Source organism: Gopherus flavomarginatus, chromosome 2 (assembly GCF_025201925.1).
Source record: "Gopherus flavomarginatus isolate rGopFla2 chromosome 2, rGopFla2.mat.asm, whole genome shotgun sequence".
Classification (NCBI taxonomy): Eukaryota; Metazoa; Chordata; order Testudines; family Testudinidae; genus Gopherus; species Gopherus flavomarginatus.
In genome coordinates, this window is record NC_066618.1 from 41,564,582 (window position 1) to 41,578,687 (window position 14,106).

Consider the following 14,106-nt stretch of genomic DNA (forward strand, 5'->3'; position numbering starts at 1 on the left):
TGGTGAACAGAGTTGAAGCCACAGAGCAGAATCTGGGGAACTCCAAGTAATCCAGGTCCATGAAGAAAGATGGTCTTGTGACTAAGGTACTGGACTAGGATCAGGAGCTATGGGTTCACTCCCCAGTTTGCCTACCATTTTCCTGTGTGACATTGAACAAGTCATTTAATCTCTCTGTGCCTCAGTTTTCCAGCTGTACAGTGGGAATAATAAAAAAAAAATATTTTCTTCTACTCTGTCAGTTTTGTGTGTTTAGATGGTAAGCGTCAAATCGGCAGAAACTGTTTCTTACTATGTGTTTATAAAGTGCTTAGCATAGGGGCCCCAATGCTAGTTAGGGCCTTTAGGTGCAACTAACAGAAGTTACTAGATTACAGGCCCTGGTTCTCATGGGAGACCCTGATAGCTGCTGGGAGAACAGTACAGCGGTGCACAGACAATCCAGGACATTTTTGGAAAGTGTAGGGGACAATTTCCTGGTGCAAGTGCTAGAGGAACCAGCTAGGGGCAGAGCACTTCTTGACCGGCTGCTCACTAACAGGGAAGAATTAGTAAGGGAAGCAAAAGTGGATGGGAAGCTGGAAGGCAGTGACCAGGAGATGGTCAAGTTCAGGATCCTGACACAAAGAAGAAAGGAGAGCAGCAGAATACAGAGCCTGGACTTCAGAAAAGCAGACTGACTCCCTCAGGGAACTAATGGGCAGGATTCCCCTGGGAGAATAACATGAGGGGGAAAGGAGTCCAGGAAAGCTGGCTGTATTTTAAAGAATCCTTATTGAGGTTGAAGAAACAAATTATCCTGATGTGTAGAAAGAATAGTAAATATGGCAGGCAACCAGCTTGGCTTAACAGTGAAATTCTTGCTAATCTTAAACAGAAAAAAGAAACTTACAAGAAGTGGAAGATTGGACAAATGACCAGAGAGGTGTATAAAAATCTTGCTCAGGAATGCAGGAGTAAAATCAGGAAGTTGAAGTCACACTTGGAGTTGCAGCTAGCAAGAGATGTTAAGAGTAACAAGAAGGGTTTCCTCAGGTATGTTAGCAACAACAGGAAAGTCAAGGAAAGTGTGGATCCCTTACTAAGTGAGGGAGGCAACCTAGTGACAGAGGATATGAAAAAAGCTAATGTACTCAATGCTTTTTTTGCCTGTGTCTTCATTAACAAGGTCAGTTCCCAGACTGCTGCACTGGGCAACACAGCATGGGGAGGAGCTGACCAGCCCTCTGTGGAGAAAGAAGTGGCTCAGGACTATTTAGAAATGCTGGATGAGCACAAGTCAATGGGGCCGGATACACTGCATCCGAGGGTGCTAAAGGAGTTGACAGATGTGATTGCAGAACCTTTGGCCATTATCTTTGAAAACTCATGGCAGTCGGAGGAGGTCTCGGATGACTGGAAAAAGGCTAATGTAGTGGCCATCTTTAAAAAAGGGAAAGAGGAGGATCCAGGGAACTACAGGCCAGTCAGCCTCACCTCAGTCCCTGGAAAAATCATGGAGCAGGTCCTCAAGGAATCAATTCTGAAGCACTTAGAGGAGAGGATCAGTGAGCATGGATTCACCAAGGGCAAATCATGCCTGGCTAACCTAATTGCCTTCTATGAGGAGATAACTGGCTCTGTGGATGAGGGGAAAACAGTGGTCATGTTATTCCTTGACTTTAGCAAAGCTTTTGATACGGTTTCCCACAGCATTCTTGCTGGCAAGTTAAGGAAGTATGGACTGGATGAATTAACTATAAGGTGGATAGAAAGCTGGCTAGATCATCAGGCTCAGTGGGTAGTGATCAATGACTCCATGTCTAGTTCGCAGCCAGTATCAAGCACAGTGCCCCAAGGGCCGGTCCTGGGGATGGTTTTGTTCAATATCTTCATTAATGATCTGGAGGATGGCATGGACTGCACCTTCAGCAAGTTTGCAGATGACACGAAACTGGGAGGAGTGGCAGATATGCTGGAGGGTAGGGATAGGATACAGAGAGACCTAGACAAATTAGAGGATTGGGTCAAAAGAAATCTGATGAGATTCAACAAGGACAAGTGCAAAGTTCTGCACTTAGGATGGAAGTATCCCATGGACTGCTACAGACTAGGGACTGAATGGCTATGCAGCAGTTCTGCAGAAAAGGACCTAACGATAATAGTGGATGAGAAGCTGGATATGAGTTAACTGAGTGCCCTTGTTGCCAAGAAGGCGAATGGCATTTTGGGCTGTATAAGTAGGGGCATTTCCAGTAGATCAATGGATGTGATCATTCTCCTCTATTCAACGTTGGTGAGGCCTCATCTGGAGTACTGTGTCCAGTTTTGGGCCCTACACTACAAGAAAGATGTGGGAAAATTGGAAAGAGTCCAGCGGAGGGCAACAAAAATGATTAGGGGGCTGGAGCATGACTTATGACGAGAGGCTGAGGGAACTGGGATTGTTTAGTCTGCAGAAGAGAGGAATGAGAGGGGATTTGATAGCTGCTTCAACTACCTGAGGAATGAGGGGTTCCAAAGAGGATGGATCTAGACTGTTCTCAGTGGTAGAAGATGACAGAACAAGGAGTAATGGTCTCAAGTTGCAGTGTGGAGGTTTAGGTTGGATATTAGAAAAAAACTTTTCACTAGGAGGGTGGTGGAGCACTGGAATGGGTTACTTGAGCGGGGGGTGGAATCTCCTTCCTTAGAGGTTTTTAAGGTCAGGCTTGACAAAGCCCTGGCTGGGAGGGTTTAGTTGGGGATTGGTCCTGCTTTGAGCAGGGGGTTGGACTAGATGACCTCCTGAGGTCCCTTCCAACCCTGAGATTCTATGATTCTATGAATGCAGGGCCAACCATGATTTGGCCCAAAAGTTCTTATTCAGAATTAAATATGCATATCCAACCTTAACTCTGCCCCATGCCAATGCCCCCAACCAGTTTCTGCCCATATCTTTGATACATTCTTACACACAAGCTTATATATTTCTAACAACAGCCATATATCCCCACTTTAACATCCAATTATTTATTTGCAAGTCACATCTTTTCTTTTACAAGCTCATCTAAAGTGGAAGAAGGTACACATCCAGTATGTTTTATTCTTTTATATAGATATATATTTTTGATTAAATCAGATCCTACAGGAATCTTCAAGATTGTACCTGAGTGTATCTGCTTCTGCTGTTACTTCTGCTCCCCTGCTAGGCCTGGAACCTGCTGCTTCAGTAAATATTTACCTTATTCTGAGAAGGATCCAACACATCTGGATAAGACTCTCTAGCCCATTTATTTAAATCACTCAAATTAGGATTAATAATGAATGCAAAATAAACAGACTGGACCAGAGTGTCAAAGGAAAAGCATAAGAAGGAGAAGCACTTTCATTTCCACTCTGATATCGGAGACAAAACAATGACTTACCCAGTAGCTGCAAAGCACTGTGAATGAGTGAGAGAAAAACCAGCAACATGGAGAGAATCATCACAAATGTTTAACTCCTTTCCACCAAGAGATGTGTTGTAATTTGTAGCTGTCAATAAAATCCTTCTCAAACAAGCTAGGTGGCAGGTCCTCCTCAGTTTCAAAAGGCTGACAGATCAGGGGAAAGCTCTGGGCTCTAAATAAGGAAATATCCTGTCACATGTGGCTTTTTAAAATAACTCAAATTCATGGTGTAAACTTTGCTCCTAAGAACAAAGTTTCCTTCCATAGAAATGTAGGAGATAAAGTTGTGACAGATCAATACTGTTTTTCTGGACTTGTTAGTTTCACAGATGAATCAGTTGTTGGACTGTCAGGTCAATCAACTCTCTAGTGAAGGTATCAGGGAGCAAACAGAATAAAAGACAAAAGCTGTTCCCTTTCCTTCAAAAATGAACTTTAACTCTCAAAAACATACTTAGAAAGTCAGCAATGGAGCAGAGAATAGAAAACAGGTCTTCTGACTTCCAGGCCTTGTCATTACTTTAAAAATATATATATTTTACCTCAAGGAAACTAATGTACATGAACTATCCTGAGGTTAAAAAACAAAACACAGTGAAGACAAGGCACTTTAGTTGTATCATGAAGTAAGCTAGGCCAGGTCAGCACAATACATCTGCCTGGGGTTGACCTTGCATAGTTTATCTCTCGGCAAGACAAATATGCCTATTCTTTCCTGTGTGTTTACCTCAGGATAGCTTGTATACATAAGTTTCCTTGAGTTAAAAAATACACCTTTTCTAGCAGAGAAGGCAAGTTGTCCGGGCTGTGCCATCATGTACCCTATCCCCTGGACCAAGCTGCCATTGAAGCATTAGGAATTTAAAATATTGTAGAACAAAATCCTGAATGTCAAAACTCTTGGAAATAGCTAAGGTTCTAACAGTAACATTACAGCTGGCCTTTATCTTAGTTTATTCTCCATTTGCCAGAGAAAGCTGCCTTCTGAAAAAGAGACTAAGGCTACTAGGTACTTTTGAAAAGTTTCACCCCATATGCTGTCTTGCATCACCACAAACTCCACAAAGCTGATCTTCCACCACCAAACCCGCTACCTGGTTTACGTTGTGCAAGCCAAGAGTAAACTTACACAGTAAGTTTAACATTTCTTCCAGCATGAAATGAGGAAGGCGGGGTGGAGAAGATGAAGAGGGGAAATAGCATGCATGATTTTATATTTTTTTGTAAGTTAGTTCTCACAATTACAGATTGCACTGTTTGAAAAATATGATTTAAAAAACAGAAGGCATTCAGCTAGCTAGAGAGTGAAGGCATCACATCTATCAATGAGGACACACTTCTGTGAAGGGAAAGTTGTATTGGATCCTGGCAATCAATAGTGACACACCTAATCAGGACATTATGGATCTGTATATGTGCTAGAAGAGTTGTGACTCAACAATCAATCCACATAGTTATACTTCCTCATATACCGGGTAGGCTGAGAGAAGCGGTAATTTGAATTAAAGGTGGGTAAGGTAGTTATCTGTGTACTTATGTGCTCATAAAATCCAAAATCAGATTTACCAATGCAGCAATAATGAAATGGAGAGGTCCAAATGTAAGAATTAGAGACTAGAGCTGGTTGGAGAAACTTTGAACCATATTCCATCAGCATTTAAATGCTTTGAGAAATCAGGTCAACTTAGCTGGAATTCTGTTTCAGAAGAATGTCCCATTATAATGTTTTCATAAAGAAATATTTCAATTATTTCAAAATGACTTCATTTAAAATGGTTTATGTTTTGTATGATACATTATGAATATATCTTATAATACAAAATAATAAACAAAGGTGTGAATCAAAACGAAATGTTTCAGTTGAGCTGACTATTTTGCGGAGAATTTCACAATGTGGTGTTGTGGGAAGGGAGAGGTTGTTCCAGTTTAGAAAAAAGCCAGTTTTTGAAATCTCAAAATTCTTTTCAAAATGGACCTTCCATCCTCCACACAGTTCTATTAGGCAAGCTGTCTGATATAACAGCTCAACATAAACTCAAGAGGGAAGGAAAATCCTTAAGGAGCTCTGCAAAATGGGAGGCATTGGATAAGCTGCTGAATTCTAAAGAAATGCTGATAAACAAAATAGCTATGGAATGTACGGTTTTGCCTGTTTCCTGTCTGACTACGAATGAGTTCATCCAGGCCAACTTCAGACTGTTTCACTACCCCTTTTTTACAACAGCAGGAGAGCTAAGCAGGAAGTTGCCTCTGCACTATCACAAACTAAGGCCTGGTCTACACTAGCCTGTTATTTTGGAATTAACCAAGTTATTTCAGAAAAAAAAATGATTCTGTCCGCATGACCAAATGGTTTTTTTTTTATTTAAAGGGCTCTTTAATTCGATTTCTGTACTCCACCTCCGCAAGTGGAGTAGCACTTAAATCGAGGTCTCAATCCTGGGTTAAAGGTTTTGTGGACGGATTTCAACTTTATTGGTCTCCAAGAGCTATCCCAGGATGCTCCCTTGTGATCACTTTGGTCAACACTCTCAACTCCGATGCGCTAGCCAGGTGGGCAGGAAAAGCCCCGAGAACGTTTGAATTTCATTTCCCGTTTGGTCACCAGCAGCACAGGTGACCATCAGCACAGTCCACCATCACAGGTGACCATGCAGTCCTGGATTCTCAGACGATCCCCAGCATGGTCCGAACGGGAGGTACTGGATCTCATCGCATGCTGGGGAGATGAGTCTGTTATGGCAGAACTACGTTCCAAAAAATAGAATGCGAATACCTATGCTAAAGTCTCCAGGGCCATGACAGAAAGAGGCTACTCCAGGGACACAGAGCAGTGTCGTACAAAAATCAAGGAGCTCAGGCAAGCATATAAAAAAGCCAGCAAGGCAAACAGGCATTCTGGGTCACAGCCCCATATATTCTGTTTCTACCGTGAGCTTCATGCAATTATAGGGGATGATGCCACCACTGTCCGTGGACACCTTCAAGGGGGGAGTTGCACAGAGTGAGGAGGAAGAGACATTGGAGAAGGAGGAAGAGGAGGACAGTGCATAGGCGGCAAGTGGGGAATCCGTTTTCCCCCCTAGCCAGGAACTAATCTTAGTCCTGAATCCAATAGCCTCCCCTCACTCCCAACGTGGGCTCCTGTTCCATGACCCTGGAAAAGGTACTTCTGATGAGTTCTCACCTGATTGGGGCCACGCGGTGAGGGCGGGGACGACCCAGCCATTCTGGGTTGTTTGTGTTTAGAGTAAATGGCTCATCCCTGCTTTAAGCCAACCGGAGCCACGCGGTGGGGGGCAGGGGGCGGGGGGTGGTTGTTGTGTGTGCAGTGATCATCCCAGAGAGCCCGCAGGCCCTCCTTTTATATGGCAAACCCACCAGGCATTGCTTGCTGTGGGAAAGGGGGCCCAGCAGTTTGAAAGCTTTGAAATGAATGTAGAAGAAGCAGAACCTCGCTTGCCCCTAGGGGCTGCCTGCAAGCTGAATTCTGTTGCCTGGCCGTGTGTGAGGGTTTACTCATACCAAAGGGCCCTCTTTGTTCTCTGGAATGTATTTTTTAAAATACTACCCTCCCTTTTTCTCCTCCTGCAGGAGCAAATGTTTCAACTTGTCCCCTATCTACTCTGTCCCAGAGACTGGTCCAGATTAGAAGGAGGAAGAAACGAACTTGGGAGGACATGTTCACTGAGCTCATGCAGTCCTCCCGCACTGATAGGGCCCACCTGCATGCATGGAGGCAAACAATTGCTGAGTCCCTTAAAGCATTACAGGAACATGCTCTTCTAATCACCCTGTTGTCTGGCTGTGCAAAACTGGTAGCCAGGTGAGTTGCCTCAACCTCCCACCCCACCATAAACATCTCCCCCTTACTCTCACAGATATTGTGGAGCACACAACAAGCAGCAATAACAATGGGAATATTGGTTGTGCCAAGATCTAACCGAGTCAATAAACTGCACCAGAGCCCTTTCAAACGTCCAAAAGCACACTCCACCACCATGCTGCACTTGCTCATCCTATAGTTGAACTGCTCCTTTCTACTGTCCAGGGTGCCTGTGTATGGCTTCATGAACCATGGCATTAAGGGGTAGGCTGGGTCCCTGAGGATAACTATAGGCATTTCAACAACCCCAACAGTAATTTTCTGGTCTGAGAAGTAAATCCCTTCCTGCACCTGTTCAAACAGACCAGAGTTCCGGAAGATGCGAGAGTCATGCACCTTTCTCGGCCATCCCACGTTGATGTTGGTGAAATGTCCCTTGTGATCCACCATTGCTTGCAGCACCATGGAAAAGGACCCCTTGCAGTTTATGTACTGGCCGCCACGATGTGCCGGGGCCAAGATGGGGACATGCGTTCCATCTATCACCCTCCCGCAGTTAGGGAACCCCAGCAAATTAAAGCCATTGACAGTCATCTGCACATTTCCCAAAGTCACTACCCTCGATAGCAGCTGCTCAATGATTGCGTTGGCTACTTGCAGCACAGCAGACCCTGCAGTAGATTTGCCCACTCCAAACTGATTCCCGACTGACCGGTAGCTGTCGGGCATTGCAAGCTTCCACAGGGCTATTGATGCTCACTTCTCAACGGTGAGGGCTGCTTTCATTTTGGCGTCTTTGCGCTTCAGGGCAGGGGACAGCAAGTCACAAAGTTCCATGAAAGTGGCCCTATGCACACGAAAGTTTCGCAGCCACTGGGAATCATCCCAGACCTGCAACACTATGCAGTCCCACCAGTCTGTGCTTGTTTCCTGGGCCCAGAATCTGCATTCCACGGCATGAACCTGGCCCAATGCCACCATGATCTCCCAATCGCCACATGCTGTGCATCTAGGATTGTCTGTGCCCATGTCCTCATCAGTATAGTAATTGCACTGTTGTAGCTTCCTCGCCCAGTTTTGCAGGTACTGAACATACTGCTGGATAATGCACAAAGTATTTACAATGATCAAAACTGCAGCAGAGATCTGAGCGGGCTCCATGTTTGCTGCGCAATGGCGCCTGCATGGGTAATCCTTGAAAAAGGGAGCAAAATGAGCTGTTTCGTTCAAGATGGCCAATAAAAGGGGGTAAATGGTTGTCTTCTGTAGCTTCCACAGGAGCCCAGGACAGCTTCTGATGCTTTCTCCAGATTGTCTGTGCGGCTCTGTTCACGATGGCTGAGAAACAGCAGGGAATTGTTGCCTTCTGTAGCTTCAATGGGAGCCTAGGACCGACAACATGGAAAAAGTGGCGAGAGCAGAGTTTGTGGCAGAAGCTGTGTGGCTCTGTTCATGATGGGTGAGAGATGGTAGGGAATTGTTGCCTTCTGTAGCTTCCACGGGAGCCCAAGACAGACAACATGGAAAAGCAGTGGAAGCTGTGTGGCTCTATTCACGACAGCCGAGAAATGGAGGGAAATATTTAGATGAAAGAGTAGATAGAAAGATGAGAGGACATTCGAAGTGGATTGAACATACCAGGAGACAGGCGGTGCACCGTGCTGCACCGTCTGCTGGCAGCATGGTGTTTGCCGTAGCTTTCATGGAGCGAGGAGCGAGTGATGGCATATGCCCAGAAAAACTCACGAGAATGTTTTTTGCCCCATTATGCACTGGGAGCTTAACCCACAATGCCAATGGACAGCAGAGACTGCGGGAACTGTGGGATAGCTACCACAGTGCAATGTTCCGCTATTCGATGCTAGCCTCGGTACTGTGGTTGCACTCCACCGAATTCATGTGCTTTAGTGGGGACACATAACATCGAATGTATGAATGAGACTAACAAATTTATCTGAGCATAAGCTTTCGTGGGCTACAGCCCACTTCATCGGACGCATGCAGTGGAAAATACAGTAGGAAGATTATATATATATATATATATATATACACACACACACACAGAGAACATGAAACAATGGGTGTTACCATATACACTCTAATGAGAGTGATCAATTAAGGTGAGCTATTACCAGCAGGAGAGAAAAAATTTTTTGTAGTGATAATCAAAATGGTCCATTTGCAGCAGTTGACAAGAAGGTGTGAGGAACAGTATGTGTGGGGACAATAAACATGGGGAAATAGTTTTACTTTGTGTAATGACCCATCCACTCCCAGTCTTTATTCAAGCCTAATTTAATGGTGTCCATTTTGCAAATTAATTCCAATTCAGCAGTCTCTCATTGGCATCTGTTTTTGAAGTCTTTTTGTTGTAATATTGCAACTTTTAAGTCTGTATTCAAGTGACCAGGGAGATTGAAGCATTCTCGACTGGTTTTTGAATGTTATAATTCTTGACATCTGATTTGTGTCCATTTATTCTGTTATGTAGAGACTGTCCAGTTTGGCCAATGTACATATCACATTGGTAGATGTGCAAGTGAATGAGCCTCTGATAGTGTGGCTGATGTGATTAGGTCCTATGATGGTGTCCCCTGAATAGATATGTGGACAGAGTTGGCAATGGGCTTTGTTGCAAGGATAGGTTCCTGGGTTAGTGTTTTTGTTTTGTGGTGTGTGGTTGCTGGTGAGTATTTGCTAATTTAGTTTTCTAAAAATTTTAAACCAATTCCATTATGAAGTCAGTTCTTGCAAGATGCACTGCAAGGGAAAGCATAATTTCAACTGAGATTAAAAAGCACTTTGTAGACCTCTGGGTCTGAAATGTAGCTATGTCCGCCTCAGAATTGACTTACAAGTACATGACTATGACAAAAGGAATGTGTTTGAGGCCAGAAACTAAGGAGTAATGAGGGTCCCTCCTACTCTAAGTCTTATAGAGATGTCTCATGTTATGAACTTTATGATGTGAACTTCTAATATTTGTTTTCTATTGTCTGTTGGAAGCAATTTTATCATTATTGATAAAATGAGTGACAGGAGATGGATCATTTGATGATTACCTGTTCTGTTCATTCCCTCTGAGGCACCTGTCATTGTCCACTGTCGGAAGACAGGATACTTGGCTAGCTGGACCTTTGGTCTGATCCAGTAGGGCCATTATTATGTTCTTATTGGTTTTGATAGGAAACAGATGGTGCAGTATTTCTAGCTCCTGTTTCTACTAGTCTTGCTAACAGACATCTGTATTATAAACTTACATAAGAACTTAAAAGTGCTGTTTCCTTTTTCTCAATTTCTTATGTAAGTTACTATTTCTTCATTATGGGACATTACTTGTGTGTTTTTGAGCACCTTTGTCTTTGTTTTGTTCGTGTATCTGGATCAAAACTTTGTTGGCAAACCTCTTTTAAACAAGAGGAAGGGGATTCAAACCCTGGTGACACAAGGATCTGGCCTTTGACTTTGCCTGCCATAGAAAACCCAGATTAAAAATCATGTTCTTTTTCACCTCAAAAACGTAACTGCCCATTTTTGAAATGTAGAAACCTGTCTTTACCTATTTAATATGAGGGTTATCTTAGGTACCTACCATCATGTCACCCAGGTGCCACCACAAAATAAAACAAAACACACCCTTTCACCCGGTCCTTAAAGAGACAGAAACTGACTCTCCCCTAAGCCCTCTCCCAGCCACCAAACAATGAAGGGCCATAAGTAAAATGTCATTATCTGGAAGAAGCCAAATAAAGGTGTATTGTGAACCATATTTTAAAAGTAGCTAGACATTGGCTCAGACGGATTGCAGAGGAAAGGAATTCCAGAGCGGAGGCTTTGCTTTGAGGGGGGTTTGGTTTTGCAGGTTTTTCTTCTCAGAACACTTGATTTCCTGGCTCTCTCTTGTTCCTTGGACACAGGTCTTTCTGCAATCTGGCACAGATTTCCTAAAATTTACAGAAAGGTAAGAGTGTCCAGTATGGCTGTCAGGTGGAATGCTACCAAAAAATGTTGGTATGTCATATAGTCCAGAGCATTTCAATTCAAACATTGTTACAGTTTCCAAAGCAAGTCATAGAGGGCACAATAATGAAATGCACAACCCACATCAAACTGAAATAAAAATGGGCACAGACAGCTTTATTTTGCATCTGCCCTACTGTTTATGTCTCTTTTTAGACAGGCGTTTGTTGTACATACTTTATTGTTCCCCCACGGTCTTAGCCTATCCATCTCACAAGTAAATGCTTCACTTGATCAGCATCTCTGCATGCTAAGCTCATCATTGCTTATCTAAGTAACAAATCCTTTTGTTTACATATTTAATGTTAATTTGAAGCTGATACAAAAATATTCAGTCATAGAATCTTATAAAAATGCAAACCTGTAGGAAATAAATAGCTTTATTTATTTTACAAAACTGAAACTGAAGGTATGAATGAGAAAAAAACATTTATGTTTAATTTTCACCTATTCATATATTGTGAGAAAAATATTTTAATCCACACATGACATACATTTGATTAGCTTACAGAAATCATATTACAAAGTCACAAGCTAAGATTATAATACTGAACTAATAAAGTGGGTAAAACAATTTGTGTAAAAGTAAGATTATTGTGATCTATTTTGTATATTTAATTTTTATATATAATATAATAGAATAGAATATAATTTCATATATTATATAATTATAAATTACATATATCAAATTTATCTTCACTGAAATAACACTACAGTCTTTTAAACTGATGTATAGTCTAAACAGTTGAACTGATGTATAGTCTAAACAGTTGGATCTCTTGAGTGATATTTACAGGATACCTGCTTTGCTGAGACAATTCTCACTATTTAGCTGTCTTGACACTCTTTATGGGTAATGGCAATGCAAGACTCTAAAATGAAACACGTAGCAGTGTGATTTAACACTCCGGCATCTTTGGTTTTTAGTTTTCTTCAGTTGTCTATTTGCCATACTTGTTAGTTAGCCACACTGCATGTTCAAAAGTCTTCCTCTTGTGAAATTGTTCTAGGACATTTTCAAGATTATTTAAGGGATAATTGCCTTGGCTACTAGGTATGTATGCGGAGCGCAAAACAGTGTACTAGGAGAATGCAAATTTGCTTAAGATTTCATTCATTCCAGTTAGATAATTTTTTCTCAAAATCAGACATGCAATTCAGTTATTTTATCACACTAGATGACAGTGTGTTCATTTTGCTCTTTCTTGTCCACAGAATCCTTTGTGTCACTCTCTCCGGTTACGGTATCTCTGTGTTCTAATAGCACATTATTGAAGCTGGCATCAGTTTGTAGTTTATTTTGTCTTTTTCTCCTGAATAAGAAATAGGCTGTTAGGCCTGCTCCTACTACAATAAGGACCAGAATAATTAGAATCCAAACTGTGCCATAGGCAGGTGTTTCTGAAAATAAATGAAAAATAATTACTAGAGAGACAATTCTTAGGATAGATATTAGGCAGCAGAGTAGAGAAAAAACATTGGCTTGAGTTTCTTCTCACTCACACTGATGTAAATCAGGAGTCAATTCCTTTTGAAGAACCCTCAACCATCCTATGACCCCTGTGCACTGTTCAGGCAGCTAAAAAAGACCAGAAAGCTAGCTCAGACAGTCTACTGTTGATTTCCCTAGCTTAGAATTTTCTCAGACTAGCACACTGTCTCTAGGTTAATCTGCTCCTGACCCTGAGCAAGGAGAAAATGGCTGAGATAAAGAGGAAACAGGGTGCCAATGCACTTCAGCTATTCTGAGATGCCACAACAGCCTCCTGGGGTCATAGATAGCTCTAAGTCATGCTGGGAATGAACTTAAAGTCACCTTCTTCCCCCACTCCCTTCACCTCACCTACAGTCCTATGTTGAGTGTAGCTCAGAGAGCAGGGAGCATTTGGCCAAACCACTGATTTACAACTGTGAGGCCTCCACATAGGGGCATATTGGGGAGAGGGCAGGGCCACCCGGGGGGGGAGCAAGTGGGGCAATTTTCCCTGGGCCCTGAAGGGGCCCCCACAAGAATATAGTATTCTATAGTATTGCAAATTTTTCTTATGGAAGTGGCCCCTGAAATTGTTTTGCTCCAGGCCCCCTGAATCCTCTGGGCAGCCCTGGGAGAGGGCAAGCTGAGGGGCAGAACACATGGCACTTTCCTTGATCCCCAGGCTGTGTCATAGTCCTTATAGGTGCCTGTAGCCTAAGGGTAACCTGGGGGTCATTTAGCCCCTGCCTGGCCCAGGATCAGGGGAGCAGAAAGACAGTATTTTACGTTTGAATATATTGTCAGTTTACAAAGATATTTTTTGACTGTAAAGAAGTGACACTATCGAAAGGAGAATATGGAAAAAGAATAACCTTACCCCTCAACGTTATTCAAAACTCACTCCTACTTGAGGAGGGAGAGAGTCCTGCCCTTAGGCATGAACAAGATATATGGATATTTTAGGACACTGACGTGAATTTTATAGTAATTATGTCAGAAAACACAATAAATAACAGTTATAAACTCATGTGGATTTACCTTTGAAGTTATTTGTGAGGAAAATAGTCCTACCTTTCTCAATTATTAGATTCTCACTTGGTTGAGCTTCAATCACTTGCAAAAACAAAAACAAATAACCCCACATTTAGTCAAAATCTGCAAACAGCTGCATTTTAGCCTTAAAATTATATATGCAGTAAAGCACACACTGTACAAACAATTACTGCTTTAGTCATACCGCTCTAGTCATTTCTTGTAGATGCATTTGCTAAATGAAACTAACAAAGATGAAAAATGTGATAATTATTTTAACTTGGCATTCATTGTAGCAGAACCCAAACACTTTAGTGATAAAAGTTTCTTACTGTACTTGCTTC

The 14,106-nt window shown here is 42.4% G+C and overlaps 2 protein-coding genes across 2 annotated transcripts in view; both read right to left on the reverse strand.

Moving 5' to 3' along the window:
- Nucleotides 1–3,447, reverse strand: part of LOC127044527 (macrophage mannose receptor 1-like) — a 54,838-nt gene extending 51,391 nt beyond the window's left edge. Inside the window, exon 1 of the mRNA XM_050939495.1 lies at nucleotides 3,387–3,447. Within this exon, the coding sequence (XP_050795452.1) occupies nucleotides 3,387–3,447 (61 nt within the window). The remainder of the gene's footprint in view (nucleotides 1–3,386) is intronic.
- Nucleotides 3,448–12,430: 8,983 nt separating this feature from the next.
- LOC127044533 (macrophage mannose receptor 1-like) overlaps nucleotides 12,431–14,106 on the reverse strand; it is a 53,232-nt gene continuing 51,556 nt past the window's right edge. The window contains exons 27-28 of the mRNA XM_050939514.1: nucleotides 13,802–13,843; nucleotides 12,431–12,657 (exon numbers count right to left, since the gene is read on the reverse strand). Coding sequence (XP_050795471.1) covers nucleotides 12,431–12,657; nucleotides 13,802–13,843 — 269 coding nt within the window. The remainder of the gene's footprint in view (nucleotides 12,658–13,801; nucleotides 13,844–14,106) is intronic.